At 34.3% G+C, this 22833-nt stretch overlaps 2 protein-coding genes and 1 non-coding gene across 3 annotated transcripts in view; 1 reads left to right on the top strand and 2 right to left on the bottom strand.

The window, feature by feature from the left end:
- LOC119832817 (MAGUK p55 subfamily member 5-A) overlaps positions 1-17533 on the bottom strand; it is a 107342-nt gene extending 89809 nt beyond the window's left edge. The window contains 4 exon segments of the mRNA XM_038356589.1: positions 3841-3974; positions 12873-12930; positions 15690-15805; positions 17383-17533. Of these exon segments, the coding sequence (XP_038212517.1) occupies positions 3841-3974; positions 12873-12930; positions 15690-15805; positions 17383-17518 (444 nt within the window). The 5' untranslated portion in view covers positions 17519-17533.
- A 727-nt stretch (positions 17534-18260) lies between these two features.
- On the bottom strand, positions 18261-18332 carry Trnaq-uug. Its single transcript has one exon. It is a non-coding gene; the product is annotated as a tRNA-Gln (tRNA).
- Positions 18333-18809: 477 nt separating this feature from the next.
- Positions 18810-22833, top strand: part of LOC119833027 (mitogen-activated protein kinase kinase kinase 11-like) — a 50200-nt gene continuing 46176 nt past the window's right edge. The window contains exon 1 of the mRNA XM_038356896.1: positions 18810-19834. Coding sequence (XP_038212824.1) covers positions 19138-19834 — 697 coding nt within the window. The 5' untranslated portion in view covers positions 18810-19137. The remainder of the gene's footprint in view (positions 19835-22833) is intronic.

Raw genomic sequence — 22833 nt, 5'->3', positions numbered from 1 at the left:
TGCAATACGAGAACAACGATACACGTGGCGTTGAAATACGTACGAGAAGTTGGCGTATTACTACATGTACCTATATCTACGATTGTTTACAAGCACATCTATCTAGAAGCAAATATTGCAAACGCTACATTCAAATGGTATCCAATTTATTGCCTACGTGATCTCATATTGAATGATAATAAATGTCTGTACAACACAATAGATGATCAGCAATATGGACTCCACTGTTATGTAAATATCTATCGATGTTTTCACAAATATTTGTAAAGAGTATGTGTTATAAACATTAGTATTTACTGTTTACATTTTGCAACGTTTAATTTGGATTTTATAATGTTTTGGTCCTACTTTAATCATCATCATCATCATCAGCCCATATATGTTCCCACTTCTGGGACACAGACCTCCTATTAGGGTTCAAGCCATAAATCATAATCCACCACGCTGGCCAAGTGCGGGTTGGCAGATGTCACATGTCGTCGAACTTTTGATTCTTGGACATGCCGGTTTAATCACAATGTTTTCCTTCACCGTTTTAAGTAGTGGTGATGTTATCCATATGTACAGATAAATTGAAAAATCTATTTATTTCCTGCAAGCTCGCCCGATCTCGAACCCCGACTTAACGATTTTGAAGTCCGAGGTTCTCACCACTAAGCCACCACTGCTTTGTTAAAAGTAACCATATACTTTCATAATAGCACATAATATAAATTACACATTACACACAAAATAAAAAATACATAAACAATTAGCTGGGGGAAATTACAGCTTCACACATGAGCTACTCGGCTAAAATTTAGCCTATGTGTAAATTGGCGCTATAATCTATCTCTGTACCAAACTTCATTTAGATCCCAAGATGGGACTTTGCTTGAAACTGTAACAAACATTCTTACAAACTATCGCGTTTATAATATCAGTAGGATTATAAATACGGATTAATACTACATCTACGCTTACCAGCAGGCGAGAAAAAAAAATACAAAAAGTTTTATAACAAAACAGCTTTCATATATTTTGCCCAATAAGAAAATGCTGTGTTTTATACAAAAAGGAGAAACAACAAGTGGCTTCAGGCTAAGATAAATAAATGCTTCTTGATAAATTAGTACTCTAGCCCAGAAGCGCGTTCGTGGCGGCCACTATCAATTTAAATGTGTTTTAATCTTAACAAACAAATTGTACTATTGGAAACAGAAAACTTTTAATGTCTATTAATTTTTTAGTGTTTTATGTGTACGTTGCCTTAATATCATTTAAATTTATAGGCTACATATTTGTAAGTACTTTTTTTATGTCATAACGGGCAACTGAGCTGGAGGTTCGCCTGATGGTAAGCGATCTCCAACGTCCATGAACATTCGCAGAGGTAGTGCCTCTGCAAAACGTTGCCTGCTTTTATGGGGAAAGACATAAGAAAGGATGAAGGAATGGATTGGGAATGAGAAAGAAGGAACGGATAAACTATACTATATCTCAATTTTAAATGTTTCCTATGCTATAAAACTAATAACTTAAAAATCACTTGAACGGTTAAAAATATTTTCAACATTTTCCAATAAACCTTAGAAATTTCTCCTTCTACACACAATATAAAAAATACAGAAATTCCCTCCGATCTTATACTAAAACAAATTACGCTCGTAACAAAATAATTGAACGCACGCAATTATGTATTTAATCAACGCCTACATATTTATTCATTGAAAACATCCATCTTCGTATGTTCAGTAAAATACTAGGTCCACACCGTGACACAACTACATTTATCTATGCTATATGTAACCTAATTTTTGTAGATCTTTTTAATTAGAATGTTAATTTTCTATGCCAAGCCTAATTTTATCCTATCCACCTAAAAGATAACAATTAGGGATAACTCAATTCCCCATCCCCTTTTTATCTAATAGCTCTCAATGACCTAGATGCTATAATTATCTAATTCTTTTATAGAACAGACCACAAACTCGCCCATAAAATTCGCCTTTATGGACTGGTCCTTGGAACTTTGACTAGACAGTCGTTCGGTTTTACTATTTCTAGGTACTCCAATCATTCGCGATTTTACTTTTAGAGATACAACCATTCCTTTTTTAGTTCTTAATGATCAGAGTCAATCTTGAAAAGACCGATCGTTAGTACGTGGATATCCTACTTAATATTATAAATGCGAAAGTTTGTAAGGATGTGTGTGTGTTTGTTGCTCTTTCACGCAAAAACTACTGAACCGATTGCAATGAAATTTGGTACGTAGACAGCTGGACAACTGGAATAACATATAGGCAACTTTTTATCGCGATATTCCTACGGGATACGGACTTACGCGTGTGAAACCGCGGGGCGCAGCTAGTTTCAAATAAAAAAGAAACCTGCTACGGTAAACATTGTATCCACTTAACTGATAGATTTATTATTATTCATTTAAAAGGCATGAAATTCATTGTTTAATTATGACTAGCTGTGCCCGTCACTTCGGTCACGCGTACGTAGGATCAAATTGATGTTTTTGCTATCGTCAATTCTTTAAAAAAAATTATAGCCTATATGTTGCAGCTGAACGGTAATAGCTATATAACTTCTAGGGGTATTTGTTTAGTTATTATTATTAGTACTATTATAGTATTATGTTATCTGTGCTTTTATTCAATGTACGGAATTGAATCTACAGTTTTTCAACTAAACATCAATTAAAGTTACAATTCAATCTTTTAACACGTATTCAATATAATAAAAGATAACTATTACGCATACTTTTTTGATCTCTTTTAAAAGTACATACGTGACGTCATAATTCTGTATTTCTTAACGCATAGTATTCATACTCTTCAATGAAAGTAGCTTTTGTGACACGTCAAGAGACTATCATACACACAAAGGAAAGGACAAACATTCATGAGGATCACAATTTCAAGAGAAGTATGTAATTGTTCGTACAATTTCTGTTTAAGAGATTCACAAGCCTGCAGGGAAATAAGCCGGTATAATGTTTAAAGATTTGACAATGTTTGAGTTGTATTAAAAATTAGTATTCAGGGAATATAGTTTTGTGTGGGCTTGCCTTAGAGACATGGTAATTCGTTATGATATCAAACGGTTAGTCTTTCTAAAAAACAGGGTAAAACAGCTACTTTTAGACATTGGTATTTATTATACATATTCATTGGATTTTAAATGCGTCACACGGAAATTATATTTCAGTCGTTTTCAAATTTCTGTATACCAAATAAACGTTGAAGGTCAGAAACTGCTTATTATAAAGAAATTTAATTCTGAGAGTGTAGTTTCTTAACTATATGTTAGCGTGAAAATTTTTCAAACAATAGAAAAAAATTCGATCACAATTTTTCTATTATTTCAAAATTTTTCATTTATAAAGCATTTCAATGCTATAAAACTAAATATAAATATACAAGCGTGTTAGTTAACAATTTCTTCCACATTCACTACCGATACTTCTACAGACAATTTAAATATTATATTTATATCTACGAGTGTTTTGATCAGGCATTCACTCCAGAATAGTCGCTGTAAGTACTAACGATAAGTCATACATCATCAAAGTCAAAGTAGAAGCCGGCAAGAGGCCCATATATCCTTTTCCCCACCCTTTCCAGTCCGTTCTTTTTTTTCTAGTCGTCAATCCTTTCCATATTCTTTTAAAGCGGGTAGCGCATTCACAGAGGTAGTACCTCTGCGGATGCGCTACACTGTAATGTCCATGAGCGTTGGTGATCGCTTACCATCAGGCGAACCAGCCCAGTTGCCAGCTCTTACATAAAAAAATGTCCCTGAATCGAGCTTGCTTTTAGTTGGATTGCATAACACATGAGTACTTACTTCTACAGACAATTTGGACATATCAACAGGGGTGATCCGCTTGAGGGCAGACAGCCGCTGTAAGCGCTGGCGAGCCTGCTCCTCCACAGCGATGAGGAAGGCATCTTGGATAATGTTGTGGCCGATGTCCGATACTGAAACAAATTATATATGTTATGACTGATTTTTTTATCTATTTATATAAAATTCTCGTGTCTCACAATATTAGTTACCATACTCCTCCGAAATCGGGTAGGTCTGAGAATCGGCCAACAGCGTTTGCCGTGTCAGCTAGTATATGTATAAGTGTGCTTGTTTAGTAAATATCACTATGTACATATGCATATGTTGCCTGCCATGTGGTGGGACCACATGGCAGGCAATATATAGTAAATTTTAAATTTGGTCTAGTTCTGACAATATGAAGGCGGTTTTGTTTTTAGTTTAAAATAATTATTGTGATAGAGGCTACTAGCTTTCCGCCCGCGTAGCAGATAAAAATATATTTTTACAATTGCTATATTTCAAAAAGGTTTCTCTCATTATGTTTTACTGAAGAATTAATATTTTCTATTATATTAGAATAATTCTTTTCTACTAAAAAAATTCACCGTCGTGCCAATCGATCTATATGTGTGCATTGACTATCAGACACAAAAGGAATCACGACAATCGAGAGGAGCTATTGAGTAAAAAAGCCATAAAAATACATTCTGTTTTACTATTTATAACCCAAGAAAGCCTCAAACAATTCGATAGAAGTGACACAGAGATAGTTTGTGACCCGAGAAAGGTCATAGGATAGTTTTTATCCCGGAAATCCTATCTATGGTCGGGTCTGTCTACCTTTTCTTCCGCTACGCGGGCAAAACCGCAGGCGCAAAGCTAGTATAAAATGAATTTTATACAGTCCTTTAATTTCTATAAAACACTCGTAGGTACTAGATTTTACGCAAAACAATACACGTATAAAGGAAACAGTAGCGTTACATTTAGAACACCTTATCAACATGTGACTTGTTTAAATCCTTTTGTTTATTCTAATTCTAGATTCGTCTAGATGCTTCTATCGTTAGATACAACGAGCTCAGTATTTTACCACAATCATTGCCCAATATATGTCACGTATATAGGTAGTAATTTCAGCAATAATGCTTGTACAAACGATGCCTTTTTTCTGTTTATTGTATTCTTGCTGTTTTTGTCTAAGTTTGTGCAATAAAGCAATATAAATAAATTAAATATTTTTTGAATTAAACAGTTTTATAAAGTTTACCTTCACCTTCACCTTACGATGTATGTATTTTGAGTGCCCTGATTTGACATTATCTGAACTACCCGCACTTAGTTAAATTTTTTGTTATACTATCCAACTAAAGAACATAGTAACGCCAATGACCTTTCATTGATTGACCTTTGTCATTTGAGATTTTTTTTTGAATTTCCACAACCGTTTATTTTATTTTTCTCGACTCTTACGCTTAATTTAAAAACAAACATCTATTTAACTTAGATTACAACTCGCTTGAAGTAACACCTATGACGTCACCAATTGACGCAAAATCCTCAATTATGAAGGAACATAGCACCCTTACACTAACGTTTGACCTATTTTTGCAGTGGTCCTCTCTTTATTTCTGGCTCTATAAAACTGCAAATACACAAATCAATATTCCTTGATACACAGACCGAAAATGGACCATTCTAACCGTATTTACCCAACATTAGCATGATTCAGAGCCAGCTGCCGCGAAAATAACTATTAGCTAGTTACATAACAGATTCCGAACCTACATTATTCATACAGTACTAAAATTCCTATACTATTCTTGTGATCAAAATTGTAGGCTATTGAAATTTAAACCCTATTTGTTCGTACTTTAATAACGGTTATTGAATGTGGAGATAATAGAATTGGAGGATTGCACGCGATATAAACAAAAATCGTCCTTATATTACAATGAAATTATCAGTTCCTCGTTCGACAAAGGTATTGACGGCTTCTCATGAATACGTAATTTTAATATAGAAGAATGTCATATGGTGGCGACAATGGTGATCGAAAATATGTCCCAGATGTCTCCTTGTACTCCATCTCAAAACTGTATAATTACAATTCTGTTGCTTTTAAGAACTATCTTGTCTGAAACTAATCAGAACTTATTCTGTAACTGTAAATACCGAACAAAGAATTAATTGTATGCTTGTTTAAACAATTAAGTGAAAGTGTCCATCTAATTAATATTTAGATTTTCTTTTTCACAAAAACTGCTGCAGAAAATTTTAATAAAATAACAACCAAGATGATTGACATAGCCAATATATTATCCTCATCCTCATAATCCAAATCCAGCCCAGCGGAACTAGTGCACAATATACATAGATATCAATAACCAGTGGAAAATCTTACCAAGAATACTCCAAGTATATCAAAAGACCACAGCACAGAAAAGCCGATTGTCTCAATTCCAGAAAGCGATCGTGCGCCCCGTTTGCCGCTAATCGCTTTTGAGAATGCCTTTTCCGATGCTATTGTCTTTGCGCTTTGTATTAGCTAGATCTAAGTTAATCTGGGTAATTTCGATTTTTTAATCTCCCATTGAAAATAAACAGAGAAAAAGCATTGCATTTATTTTAGAGTACATATAATCTTATGAAGCTAAATTATGACCTGTTTTGTTCGTACTTCAGGGACATATGCCTCTTACGTTAGGCCACTACGAGATTGGACATGAATAAAAAAATATTAATATAAGAACAACGGATAGTCCAGAGTTGCTACTTTGATTGTATTTTACTGTCTCTGTATCTTTTGCTATACTAGATGCGTTTGTTTCGATAATTACTGGGTCAATTAAAGTAAATTAATTTTAAATTGCCTATTAGCAGATGAAAAAATATTGCAAATGGGAAACACAGTACGATGTTCTTATCAGAACTGACGAAGTCGTTATTAAAATATTAATACAGGTGTGTGAAATAAGAATCACCTGTCATTTTAGTTCATAAAACTGTCAAGTTTGTGAAATTTTAAAGCCTGTGGTCTGAGCTGTAGAGGTAACCGATGTATTATTTCGGGTATAGTAGGTCAGTAAATATAGATCAGAAAGCTCACCCGACCAGGAAATTATATTAATAGCTACTGAAAGCGTTAAATCTAGGTATATTGATTATTATATATTTGTTCTTCATTATCTCGTGTGCAAGTCTGATTTGAGATAATGTTTAACGGTTTTCTTTATTTTCTCTAATATTGTAAAGGGAGAATTCGTATTTTTATTTTGCTTTGTTATATATCTGTAATAATAAAAACCGATTTTGAAACATGAGTACAATTGTCATTTACAAATTCATAACAAACGTATGTTTGTCCATACAAAACTCCAAAACCATAAGTCGGGTTGAAATAATTCTTTTCAGTATTGTTGTATGTCCAACTTAGGGATCAGTCAAAGCTTCATTAAAATCGGTTTACTTGTTTGGTGAATGGTGTAAGTGCTTCCAGAAGAAGTCTTTTTGAAGAAATAAGTGTTTGAGTTTGGATTTGAGTAAATTTTTTGATTGTATGCCCGTTCAACTTGGATGGATAATCCTACTAAAATTATAAACGCGAAAGTTTGTGATAATTTGTACTTGTTTGATCCTATTTGACGCAGAAATCTCTGTTGGGATCTATGTGAATTTGGTATAGAGATAGATTATAATCTGGATAAACAAATAGCCTATAATTTAACCGGATGCGACGCGACTGAAGTCGCAGGTTCCAGTAGCGAGTACATATATAATATCTCTACATATAGAGACTTGATTCCGACATATATTAAACCAGACTTTAACAACACAATTGAAATTTGAAGACAGATGTTCTCATACAAAAATAATTTATATTTTTGTTCAATACTCAATTCTATGTTCACACGAGAAAGTTCATATTTGTTTGCCTTTAATTTACCAGGCTAATAGAGGTCTAATCAAGTAATCGGCGAAAGCGTTACATCTTACACCAGTGTGAATTGTCACTCATATCCACTCTGTTAACTTGGCGATTTTATCGAACGATTTATATAATAACCGCGTCATACTAACGTTAACCGTGCTTTCAAACAAAATTTAACTTTAAAACGATGACAATAAAATCGACATTCTCTCAAACGTATCAGTAATTGTCTCCCAAACCCATTACTTCAAAAATTGCTTTTGAAGCATTAAAAATAAAGTCGAGTTTTCGATGTATGAACTGGATCATCGTTTGACGTCCCATGGAACCAGTTTTATGCATTCCATGGATAGAACGGTACACATTTACAAAAAAAGAAAGATTGTACGTCTCGTATATTGTCTGGTAAGCGAGTTACTGTGTACGAGTATGTATGGCATCGCAATTTTAGATAAAAAAAGGAAAAAAAACATATTGTGAACTTGCAACTTGTAACTGTCTGTTTCATTAGTTTGCTTGAGTTAGAATTTATTCTATACTAGCTGTGCCGCGCGGTCACACCCGCGGACGACGAAATGACAGACCAACTTTCGCATTTACGATATTAGTCATGATGAACATGAGCCCATACATGTTCCCACTGGGACACAGGCCTCCTATGAGGGTTCAGGCCATAATCCACCACGCTGGCCAAGTGCGGGTTGGCAGATGTCACATGTCGTCGAAATTTCGATTCTTGGACATGCCGGTTTCCTCACGATGTTTTCCTTCACCGTTTTAAGCAGCGGTGATGTTATCCACATGTGTAGATAAATTGAAAAATCAATTTATTTCCTGCACTCTCGCCCGGTCTCGAACCCCGACTTATCGATTATAAAATCCGAGGTTCTCATCACTGAGCCACCACTGCATTTACGATATTAGTACGACTATGATATAATTTATTTTGAGCTTGCATCTTATAAACATGTATTCAGAAAAGCGTCTGTCAGCTCTTCATCTGTCATCTTCCAACTCCAAATCTAGATACCATAGTCCACCACGCTGACGCCGCCGCTTGCTCTGAGTAACCTAGCCATGCTAGTTTCCACATGGTTTTCTTATTCACTGATTGGAGTGGAAGTGAAGTGCATACTGTGTCCAATCTCGTAATCTCGAATCGATAAAGGACTTTTATATCACGTGCCTTCAGTCGTAGTGAAGGCAAAAGAGTATTAATTTGACCGTTTCCTTTTCCTCACCGTCCCATTCCTTTTTTCCAGTCGTCAACCATTTCCTTATTCCTAACCCCTGAGAGCGGGCAACGCAGTCGTAGAGTACCTCTGTGAATGTTCATGGGCGGTTCACGGGCGAGCCACCAGCTCAGTTACCCGCTATGACATAAAAAACTTACGTAAAAAAGTTGTGTATGGAGACGAAGTCATATCGTCAGCTCATTTAAAATCACTAATAGGATAGTATTATGTTATCTGTGATATTACTTCTAAAATACACGATTCACTCCTGCGCCAAAGCAATCTAACGAATCGTCGATTATTACCAATGACTTGTAAACTCATCTTTACTCAATATCTGATGGCTATGTTGCAGTAAGCTGCTTGTTGCCCAATGAAGAGTTCTCACGTTAATTTACATAAGACAAATGTAATAAATTGATTGTAACACCTTTGTATAATTTGTCTTTACATTCTAATGTGCTCACGTTATGCGAATTTTGATTTCATCATACTTGTAAAAAATTAGAATATCCGTGGTGATGCTGTCATCTTATTGTTATATACCAAGTACTGATGACGTCATGTGCCATGAATAACACGTAAATGTGCATTATTTTAAAGTAATTATGAAGGTTTGAAACAGGTGTTTATTTATTTGTACATTAAAATTTGCGATTAAACTATGTTTATGGGGTTCATATTACAACGAGGCAGTTTCACGAATTATATTTGTTTCAACACGTATACAAATATAACACTGAAACATGATGAGAAAATGTTGGGAATGTGATTAAAAAGAACACAATCCAGTGTTACTAGCTTACAGATCTAGATACTCAAGATTCAAGAATAAAGCTCGCGAAACAAGTTTGAATTGTTCCATCGACAATTCTACGTTTAAAATTCCCGGAATATTATTTTTTTCTTTTCTTATTAAAATCTGCAATATACTCATTTATAATAAATTAAAAATTCTATTTTCAAATATCCACAGATAGGCTTGACTATTTCGAAATTCGAACGGGATTTCATAGATAAGAAATGATTATAACAGTACATTTAATCCAGTGAAAGTCACAATTAACCTATGACCACATCATCAGATACAACAGCTAGAATATTGCAGGAAAGACAGAGAGAAATAAAAGTTTCTGAATAAGAAATTGCATTGAGGCTGTATGGCTAAGGCCAAAGCCAAGAGGTCACTCACCCCGAGTCGGGCCACCGTCACAATCCAAAAGTAACACAAACACACAAAACAAATGTCACATCCACTGAACAATGTTTTGAATCGGAACACGTAATTGTTTTTCAATATTATTGTTCACTGTTGAAAACGCGCCGGTAAATATTGCTTGTCGCGGTGACTCGTCAACCTGTTTTCCCTCTCTGTCCCTCTGTACATTACTGTGTTGCCATACGCGTGTTTATAATTTCCTTGTTTAATTGACTAGGTTATAAAATGGGCTAATAAAAATCATTAATTCTATTCTCCAGAGTAAAGAGATGCACTGTCTATACTCATTTATTTTAATCATGTATGAAAAATTATATGTCCAAAAGAATTTTAATTTGTTATTCATATTCTGTATTTTTACTTCCATATGGAACTGCATTTTAAAGTTTCAGAGTTTTTTAAATAATCGTCAATTTTACGTCAATGTTATGTTAAATTAAATTTAAAAAGCAAATTTATGGCGCCACTGAAGAACTTTTTGTATTATGATCTAAAACTTTAATTTTAATTTAATTTAACTCTAATTTTAATTCAAAATAAGCTTACTAAAACAATCATTTGGAAAGCCCCTTCGACTTTTTGATTTCGCAATTTAGGAAGATAATTACAAAACAATGTATGGCATATTTGTATTACCATTTCACTTCTTTTTAATGATGAGAAGAGTAAGGTTTATTATTAGTCAACATCGTTTTACTTCATTGTTTTTTTACATTGGGTATTTGCTCATCCTTGATAGCAAAAACTGTAGTTGCGTTTGCTTACTAACTCATCATATTCAGAAAAAAGAAAAACTTCAGTCCATATTTTAAGTTCTGAAATTAATTTTTGCTACAGGATTTATTTTACACCAAAATATAACATCATATTCATCAGACGTATTCCAAATTCTTGTAGCTATGTGGAACATCATTTTAATATGGTATGTTTAAATACGGTGAAAATTAATAGCACTCGCTTGAAGAGGTATGAAATTCTTATTAGAATGGCGGCACTTATAACTAAAATTTAAAGCCTAATGAGATTTCCTTTATAGTAATAATGTTTTTTTTTTATTTAAAAAACGATATCCTACACCAACTTAATGTTATCTAAAATGGTGTATTTCGATTAAACGTGGCAACATCGCCTATAACCTCAAAGGCTGTGTCCAGCGAAAATGAAGAACGCAAGCCATTAAACCGACAAGGTTCCAACGTCGTCGATTATTAACAGACTGTAAGACTTTGTCGAGTTTAGCATGTTACTTTAAATGTTCGAACCGTACGGCCAGTACAAACATATTTTCAGTTATACAACATTGTGATATTGTATTATATACTATAACGCGTTCAGTTAAGGTTGATATTACTGGCAGTGGTGTTAAACAGGTTTGTATCCAAGTGGAAGCCATTCTACTCTTAATCTCATTACAAAAGTGCTACAATTGTATTAACTAGGAGTTGAGGAACTGCATACAACGTGTTACTTTAATTTACTTGTTTGAAATTTATTTAATCTTTCAGCTTCTTTCACGTGAGCTGTAGTAGAACTTTTTCATGGTAAATTAAAACTAAATTACGAGGCTTGTTTAATATTGTATAGAGTGATTCAAGAGGCAAGTTTATATGTATAATAACATAGAGAAAGAATGGGGAGAAGGGGATTTTTACTCCGAATATAACGCATGCGAAGCCGCGGTCAATAGCTAGTATTTAATCTATTACAATATTTCTTTGACTAATTTATATTTTCTGTAAAGGACCCATGCGAAGCCGGTCGAGTTGCTAGTTGCTAGTTGATGATTGATTATTAAAACGAAACTAAAATATTTAATTGTTTAATCTAAATCGGAAGCAGTAGACGAATATTCCTTTTTTTAAAGAACTTACTAAGAAAGAACTAATTGAAGAAAACAGTCTCAAACAAGTTATATTAAATATACTAATGTAAACAATTATAACTGTTAATATATAAGGTTTCGGCTACATACAACCCGGAATTTAGAGTTTCACAAATAAAAGAAATGAATTCTAATATTGCTGAGATTTTTAGAGGCGTAAGGTGTGCAATTGACCTTACGCCTCTCCAAATGTTCATGGGCGGTGGTAGCGCTTACCATCAGGTGACCCACCAGCTCCATTGCCGTCGTTAACATAAGAAGACCTTAGTAGACTTGAAATATGTTATATGCAGATATTGTTTTCGTATGCAACGTTATCCTACTTCCTAGTAATAATATTACAAACGCGAAAGTTGGTAATTATGGGTGGACGGATGTATGGATGTTTACTGCTCTTTCACGCGAGTACAGATTATCATATCTGCATGAAATTTGGCACAGTGATATATATACATATATATTTTTTTTATGTTACAGTCGGCAATGGAGCCAGTGGGACGCCTGATGGTAAGCGCTACCACCGCCCATGAACATTTGGAGAGGCATAAGGTCCATTGCAGACCTTACGCCTCTACAAATGGATTGCCGACTTTTTGGGAAGGGATTAAGAAAGGATTGGGAATACAGGTAAGGACTGGGAAGGGTAAGGAAAAGGATATGGGCCTCCGGATGATAGATTATAGTCTGGATTAGGACATTGGCTTTTATCCGGGTACCACGTGACGCCGCGGGTTACAGTTAGTCAATAATTCGTGTTAAATAAATCTATTTAGTACTCACATAGCTTTGTTTCACTTCTTCTCTTCACACGTAGTTTTATTACACATGACGATATGCACTGAAACAAAATTATTAATTTAATTTATAATACCAAAGAACACACATGGAAAACTACTCACTTATTAATATACGGGATTAAGATATTAATATGAAGACATAGAGATATTTTATTTCTAATACTAGCTGTTTTGACCGCCGGGGGTTCTGGGTTCGTATCCCGGTGGGGACGCACAAAAAAAACGTCTCGGTCTGGTAGGACACAGAAAGCTCACCTACTTGTACATAAAAAAATCGATCAGTGAAACAGATGTATATCATCTGCCCCATACCCCAGTAGGGGACACGGGACTTCAAAAGAACATAGTCAATTATCACAATTGAAATAACGTAAACTTTCATAACTTTTAAACTGCAAAGTTGATAAAAGTTGAGAAGTGCATGAGTCCATCGCGGACAAACAACGTGACGCGTAATTATATATCTATATTTATATATCTATATTCTATATTTATATTATATACGTAGTGTAAAACAAAGTCGCTTCCCGCTATCACAGATAATATAATACCACAGATAACATAATACTATGAAACACTATACTCCGCTGTCTCTCTATGTATGAGTAGATCTTTAAAACAATAAAACGGATATTAATGCGATCTTTTTGATAGATAATTCAAGAGGAACGTTTATATGTACTTGTATATGTCACTGTAAAATTGTAATAACCATTCCCGCGAGATTGTAAACTGACGAAAAAGATTCAGCGTAGATTTAATGTCCTACCTACTAATAAATATAAATGAGAAAGGTTATATAGATGTATGTGTGTTTGTTACTCTTTCACGCATAAACTACTGAACCGATTGCTATGAAATTTTTTATATAGACAGCTGGACAACTGGAATAACATATAGGCAACTTTTTACCCCGATATTCCTACGGGTGAAACCGGACTTGCGCGGGTGAAACCGCGGGGCGCAGCTAATAAGCTCATAAAAAGAATCCTCTAAATAAAAAATTTAGTAGAATAGAAATGTATACGTATTATTTCTTATATTAGACGTTCTTCGTATATTGCAAATCATTCAAATCAATGCAAAAGTATTGACAGTGATGCTAACTTGATGCACTTCTAAATTATTGCAGACTAGCTGTGCCTCGCGGTTTTACCCACGCAATACCTGATGTTATATAGCCTAAAGCCTTCCTCGATAAATGGCCTATCTAACACTGAAGGAATTTTTCATATCGGACCAGTAGTTTCTGAGATTAGCGCGTTCGACGAAACAAACTCTTCAGCTTTATAATATTAGTATTTCAAATGACCAATGTGCCAATCAGTTCATTGATCTGTGGGCAGCGATAAAAGCTTATACATATTATACAGACGTTAAAAACTCTATCATATCGTTTTGTGGCCATGGGTTGGCCATTTTAATAAAGCGATATGTCCCCCATTGATTTATGCTACATTTCGTATCCAACACATGAAAAAACATTAACAAAAAGTTTCTCATATATCCTCGACTTTGGCACGATATTCCTCCCCTATCTATTAGCCCAATCATGTACAAATGTTTCTCTTTAACGAGATATTGTCCCAAATCTCACAATATTATTATACAATCACTGAGCATGATGTCTGTATCGCCTATTTACCCTATAGAGCTATTTAACCTCTAAAGCTGTAATAACTATTGGCAGATCTCCAAAAAATATATTCTAGACTCTAAATATCATAACATCATCAACTTTACATCAATGTTCATATTTATATATAATTATATTGTTTTTCTTTATTTACATATTTATATTAATTTCTTACGTGTTTTTGGTAAACGTAAGTTGTACACAATTATAATTTTAAATATAAAAGAACTGCACCGAAATCCTAAATTAATCCCTTTTTATATTTGGTATTATTTTTCTTAAAATATATCGCAACTTCCGATAAAAATAATCATAAATAAAAAACGCGACCACCGTAGAGACTTTCAGGCTGAAAAATTACATTCCATGGCTCGATGAGACATTTGTGTAGGTATTTTACCGATAAAATTTTACATGCATTTTATTTTGGTTTGAGTTATTTCTATTTTTATTTACCGTTTTTTTTTTTTGCCTTTATTTTTCGTTCGTTGCCAAAAGAGAATTGTTTTTTATTGGCATGAATCAGTGGCGTTTTTTTTGCTTTAAGTGAATTTGCTTTCAGGTCATGCTTTATAATGATGTCTTAATTCTTAAAACAATATTTGATTGGTCAAACTCTAAGTATTTACAAATATAACTCCTTGCGGACGTTTGGGAAAGGTTAATTTTAGCATAATACGTAACTGCGATAAATACCTATTATAGTCTAACAAATAATAATGCGTTAAAATGCAAGCGAGTGTTACGGATCACAAATTTTTCGACAGTTTGCAATCTCACGAGTTTAATTATAATCTAACGGTTTTTACAACCTGACTTCGATGTACAGTTTTGCCTTTCTATCACTAAATACGCATAAATTTATTATCAATAAATTTGCGAAAAAAAATTAAAAAAGAAAAATCCGAGGATCCTATAACCATTTAGTTAATATCAATATTCATACGAATACATTTATTTTATATTAGTCGCACTTCTGGGATGAAAATGATATAAATAAAACAGAATGTGATAAAGTGCTGGTAAAATAAATTTTGAAATCGGTCAAGTCGTTTTTATGTGAAAACATTACAAACATACATATTACATCAGTAATGTTGCTTCTTCATGAATTAAATTTGGATGTTATATGCATATTATCTATATCAAATAATAAATACTCACCTCATGTATATGACTCAATACTTCCGTACGAGACATATCTTCGAGCCTGGTTTCATTCACGTCCATTATTTCATCAGCTAGCTCCAGATTATCCAGGTTACCTGCCGACGGTGATCCTGGGAAAATATAATAATGTTAGTTCTCTCAGGATAGTTCGAAGCTAACATTATTGATCTTTTAGTTTAAACGTATATGAGTCAGACTTCTACCCTTCCTGATTCTTATCACAGTAGCAAGTATTAAAAATGCATTAAATTTGTAAGGATGGATGATTACTCTTTTCAACAGACTTCAAAAAAGGAGAAGGTAATGACGACTGTATTTTTTGTGTTTGTTATTTCATAATTTGTTGTTATGTTACATTTTTTATTTGAAAGCAATGTGGTCTCATTTAATCTGGCCTGGTTCTGACAATTGGAAGGTTGTCTAGCTTTTTCTTAAAAAAAGAATTTGCAAAAATGATGATCGTATTTAGATACATTGGATGTTCGTTTTATCTAAGGCAAGCCATACACGCTACGGTCTGCCGGAAAGGTCCACCTGAGCAAGTATGCCTGCGCAGGTAGACCGGAATGTGTGTGGGAATAGACCTGTGCAGTTTTTTGAGCCTGCGCAGGCGACCGGCGCAAGATCGAAAATCAATTCTTTCGAGTGACGCCGTACGGTGTACCTCATTATGCGTCATCGTCCTCATTCGATGCCATCGCAAAAAGAACTGAAGACCGCTCCGGTACACCGGAATGTCCCCATACACGCTACCAATGTTTGGTTAACCTGCACAGGCATAGCTGCACAGATGACCTCTACGGTAGACCGTAGCGTGTATGGCTTGCCTAAGACGGATCGTAGTCGCGGGATTAAGAATGACCTTATAAAGAATACGGATTTAATATTGAAAAAATAAAACACATTTCATATATTATTATGATTCATATTTTCTTAAAATCCCTACATGTAGATGATTTATATTTTCTCCATAACGAATAATAGAAATACGACAATCGATAACCTGGAACAGTCCAATATTTTTTTCCGAGGATTTATAATTTTCTGCAAAGGTCGCTGACGTCAGTGTGGGGGAGGTACCCTACCAGATTCTATACTGAGACAAATAATCAACAATTTCCTATAAAACACAAAAAGAATTACGAAAATCGTTTAAAAAACCCACGGATTTATCGAGTAGCAGAACCAAAAATAATATAAGAATATAGAATTCAGAACCTCCTTTACTTTGCGGAAACTGGGTGAAAAGTTAGTCATTATTTAAAATCGCTTGGTAAATAAAATAAAAATAATAAATTTATATAGTATTGAGGATTTTTTTTTCATTTAAATTGTTATCAATCCTGTTCACTTAATATGTGGTATGTTTTATTTTTAATAAAGGAGGAGCCAAATCGTATACTAACGTGTCACATTATATGTATAAAATATCTTATTATTAACTTTAAAAATGTATGATTTTGGAATAAAATATAATATAGCTATAATATTTATAAATCAATGTAATGTTTATAGGTTACTGGTTCCCAACGAAGTCATATAGGGTGGATTAAAAGCAGACTTTTACTCAAATCAATGACTATTTGTACACATTGTAATAAAAGAATTATTTACTATAATAGGAATGAAATATATATTGTCTAAGTATTGATTGAAGAGTCATTTTCATATGTAGGCAATCCCTTACCATATAATTTAATTTTATTATCCTTGGTCTGCACCACAATAATAACGTATCCTTCTAAATCCACGGATTTGCACTTCACAGTTGTAACTTTATCAATAGCGTTTATCTGCGATGTTGGCGCATTGAAAGTATTCATCTTGGCTATTTTTATAATCACCAAACAAAAATAACATAAAAAATCACACGTTTATCGATTTATTTATAACCACAATTTCTTTTTAAACCGAACCAACGTTTTTCCCAGCACCATTTCAAACCATACCATTTGGACGCTATTAATTTTGTTACTAACATGTTGAATTCGAGTATTAAGTCAACCCGGTCTTAATTCGGCCATTGTCTGAATGTTTTCACTTATAACTCGATTAATAAACACGACAAAATCATGGATGAAAATTAAACCAGCACGTAATTAAAGATATTGTATATTTATGCACGTATTTTCAGTGTAAGTTAACGCGGGGGCAACGTATTGTCAAATTTTATTTGATTTTTCACACATTACGGGCGAGATTTAAGGTTGTTTTTCACTGTTTGTGGGTCGAATTAATCGTATTCATTTAATTGTCTGGCGACGGGGACTTGAAAACTCGGTATTGCTATATAAAATTATTTATTTTTTCAGATTTAAGCGTGCTTGTAAGGTTTAAAAGCGGTCCCACGTCTCGCAGGCAGGGTGGTCGCCGCGAATGGATACGTCCATCCCATTTTCGCGCGATCAATAAAGCTCCCTACCCAGCATCCCTACAGACAATCACAACACTACTGACGTTAATGATAAAATATATTCGTAAAAAAATGCAGATATATAGAAACTGTTTATGAACAGAAATAAGAAAGGAACAATAATAATGTGAATGATCAAAAAAAGTGCAAGCAGGTCCCACCGAGATTTGAACTCGGATCGCTGGATTCAAAGTCCAGAGTGCTCACCATTACACCATGGGACCTCTTATGCAACGTATTGAAATAGTGGAATGATTTATTTGGTAGCTTGTAGCATCCACAACGTTAAATATTTTAATCAAATATATGACAAAATTACCGGACAAAATATATACACCGTAAAGGTACAACTTAGTTTATGAGATATATGAGTTTCCTACCCAAAAATGAAATGTAATAAAATTGTAAGCTGTACTTAAATGTGATATTAACGCCATCTATGTTTACATGGCTACATTAATACCACGCCATGTTACAGAGTATACTACTAGTACTAAACGTAGATAAAATTTTTCAAAAAAAATATTTAAGACATTGATATATAATAACAAACACAAAAATTTGCATTCAAATGCATGATTAGAACATAAAAAAATAGAAATTACATTGGTAGAATATAATTCTTATCAGATTTTTTTCTTGCACCAATACAAGCTACTCTCAATTTTTTTTATGAAGTAACATTATTATGACAGTTTGTCACTGACTTCGCTGTAGTAAGGTTGTCATTTCGTCCATCTATTGAAGAACGTGATAGATGAATGAGAAATAATTAACATTATCGCAGCGAAGCCACTACATCATCTCTACTTCGAAAACGATCACAAGCCACGATTTGTCGAACCAGTGTATCCGTTAATAACGCTTCCATACACCGCCATGATCGATGTGGAAAACAAAGATGGCGGAATAATAAGGTGATCATAACCAAACGTTGCGAATTGTGGTAGTTATGTGCGGTAGTGGGCGGAGGTCACAGCGGTGTCGCGGCGCCTGAGCGAGGGGGAGCTCCATGGTCCGGCCGGGGTGATGCCGCCGCGGCCAGCGGCCGGCCGCGCGGCTATGGCGGCTGAAGAAAACCGTCCGCCACTCGCTCTGTTTACCGCCGTCTACGACTACATAGCGCAAGGAGAAGACGAGCTCTCCCTGCGTAGAGGCGAGATCGTTGAGGTCTTATCGAAAGATGCAAACATATCCGGCGACGAGGGTTGGTGGACGGGTAAAATCGGCGACCGTGTTGGCATCTTTCCCGCGGTCTATGTCACAGAGGAGGACCCGTTAGCCGTCACCTCTGTGATCGGAGATGTGGACCCTCCGCGTGTTTCATTCTCGGAGCTCAAGCTGGAAGAGGTCATCGGAGTGGGTGGTTTCGGCAAAGTGTACCGGGGCTATTGGAATGACGAGGTGGTAGCGGTGAAGGCTGCGCGACAGGACGCTAACGAGGACATTGAAGTGATTAAAGAGAGTGTTCTGCAGGAAGCGAAACTGTTTTGGATGTTGCAGCATGAGAATATAGTGTCGTTAAAGGGTGTGTGTTTAGAAGAGCCAAATTTGTGTTTGGTGATGGAATATGCCCGGGGCGGCCCGTTAAATAGGGTACTGTCTGGGCGCAAGATCCGCCCGGGGATCTTGGTAGATTGGGCCATACAAGTGGCCCGCGGTATGGCCTACCTGCACGTCGATGCACCGATTTCACTTATCCATCGTGATTTGAAGAGTTCAAACGGTGAGTCCTGTTATGATCCATGTTATTTAACAATTTACATATTAGCATTGATGTCAATGTGTGATTCAAGTCACACTTGAATTATTATGTTATTTTAATCAACTGTACGGAACAGCATTTTTAGTTCAATGCTTATCAAATTCACTGATCAAACAAAAAGTGAAAAAAATCAGGGTACAATTCAGTTCTGTCAATTGCTGTTTATAATAACAATTATATGGTTAACACTTTATTATTATTGTTGTTTATAACCTAAGAAACAATCTCTACATAATATTATATAAGCATTTATGCAACTAAATAAAAATGAGCAATGCAATTGTACACACTGCCTAAATCCTCACTAGGACTCCATAAATGAACACATAAATAAAACTCAATTTCACATTACTACTATGCGAAGCTGTTATAAGTCATTGCACTTAATATTGTCAGTGAACTGCCTCTGATAAACTTTTCCTTAAAATGGTTTTATAGCGGTAATTATAGTACAGTCACCTTAACTTCCTGTACACTCTGACAATAGCTAAAATTAACAATTACCTTAGGTAAATAACCTGATAATACATCCTTGGGGGCTTATCAGTGAAGGTCATATCCTTAATGTTATCATCAACAGGAAATAATAGCATTCCAGTGATAACTAACTGATTATGATGATTGCATTGTCAATCTTGAGTGCTCTATGGACAAGTCTCTAATAGATTTAAACCCTTTTTGGTAGAAACCCTTGTAGAAAAGTTAAGACTCCCTTCTGGGTACAGTGGTAAACGCACGAGCGTAGATCCTAGGGGTCCTAGCTTTGTTTCCTGGTGGAGACATACAAAAAAAGGAATATCTTGGTCTAACTGGACACAGAATGCTGATCACCTACTTGTCCATTAAGAAAATGGACCAGTGAAGCAGATGTGTATATCATCTGCCCCTTATCACACTAGGAGACACGGCATTTCACACATTTTGATGTAATGATAAAGTGTGACTAAGTAATCTTCCCATGTAGATTCCAGTGTGTATAACAATATTAACAGAAAGTTCATTTGTTATTTTATATAGCCAAAGCTATAAAGACTATGTTATTGACCTTATTGATGTGTCTGTAACCTTTAAAAAGTCTCTCTCTCTCTCATCTTTAAAATTCACAAATATGTTTCTACAATAATAATACATCTTGGATTAACTAAAAAAGAGCTTGTTGTCGTAAAGGTTTAGTATAAATCTATATATACAACTGACCAATATCCACTTATCTGGGCGTCCACTTGATTTAATTCCTTTTTAAGTTTAATCTTGTTTCCATTCTTTATTTTTACTTAGCCTACTCTATATCAGACAGTAGTGGACAAAGTATTTAGTTTCTAATCAATGTAGTTTTGAATGTGTATGTCTGTTTATTTTATCAACATACATTAATTATTAAGGATGAGTACATGTGCTTGCCTATAACTGCCACTTTGGGATCACAAACAATATACATCCTACGAAGAAGAATTTTTGAAATTGTTACAGTAGTTCCTATGTAAGAATGTTCAAACAAACATGATGTATATTTACTCATTTTATGATAATGTATTGGTAATATATTGGTAATCTATATTAAATAAAATATAATAGTTTAAAAAAACTAAAAAACACGCTTTAACAAAAATCATATTTTGCAAATTGAAAACTGGAATAGTTTTATCAAATTAGTGTATTGTCATCGGTCCTCAATAAATCTACAAAGTTTGAACGAAATCTGGCCGTTTAAAGTGGGTCAAAATCGCGCCCAAAGAAGTCGGTTACAAACAAACATACAGGTGAAGCTAATAAAAAGCATGTAAAAAGGATTATTTTTTTTTTGTTTGTATCTAAAGGCTTCGAAACTGGTCAAAATTGAAATTTTTTTCACTAAAGAAAGCTATATTGTTCCTGAGAGCTAAAGGATACTTTTTACCCCAGAAATGTACCACGGGCAAAGCTGATTCGAATAGTTAGTTTTTTATATGAAACTCATTATAATAAAGATATTTTGATGAAGTTTCTCTATTCTTGCTCAATTGTATTAAATCTTGTTATCTCTTGATCAGTTTTAACATAAATGTATCTGTAAATAAGGAAAAGAATAAGACATAATTGGAAAAAATGGTAATATACAATTAATAATTGGAAAATGAGTGAACAGTGGAACATAGAACATGCCTTTTCAAACTCGGTTAATTGTTATCATTTTTACCACTCAACTTATAAGATATGTAGGCACATGCAGTTGAGAAACTGTCAAATTAAATATTTTGAGTAGGCTCTTAGCCGTCTCAACAAACGGACGATAATACATTAAACTTTTTCACAATAAGTATTCATAAGTCAGTAACAAGCCTGTCATATTTGCACTGTCACAGGCCCTTATGCAAGACATTGTTCCACCCACACACACACAAAGTATCACACCTACACTGAATATCAATCAAAATTAAAATTTAGTAATGTTTTAAATACTGTTGACCTCTTATTTAGAGAGCTATAATTATATGTAATTTTGTAATCGTTATTTTATTGTTAGGATAAGGTGGTAAAAAAGTTGATGGATGCAAGCGTGTATTGTGTTTTTCTAGTCAACATTTTTAGCTTACATACCTAGTTTTAAGCTTTAACTGTAATAAGGCTAGTGAATAGATTAAAAAAAATTACTTTAAAAAGAAACTAAATCACATTTAAATTATCAGGGCTAGGCGAAATTTAAATGGGACCCCAAGGGAAGCACCAGCTTTCAAATAAAAAAGAATTGGGACTGGTTACATCGAAATACATAGATTTTGGACACATTTCATCTGAATTACTTTCCAAGTTCAAAAATTTCACATCTGTGACGATGTTCTGTCTGATACATTAATTCTTAAATTTACCGTCTTGTCTGAATTGGTTTATCCATACAAAACATCTGTTACTCTCTGGATATGTAATTTAACCTATTTTTATTAAAGTGCGCTTATTATTGTCCACAATAAATACAATATGTA

The sequence above is a fragment of the Zerene cesonia genome, chromosome 16 (assembly GCF_012273895.1).
Source record: "Zerene cesonia ecotype Mississippi chromosome 16, Zerene_cesonia_1.1, whole genome shotgun sequence".
Lineage (NCBI taxonomy): Eukaryota > Metazoa > Arthropoda > Insecta > Lepidoptera > Pieridae > Zerene > Zerene cesonia.
This window is presented reverse-complemented; position numbering and strand designations above follow the sequence as displayed.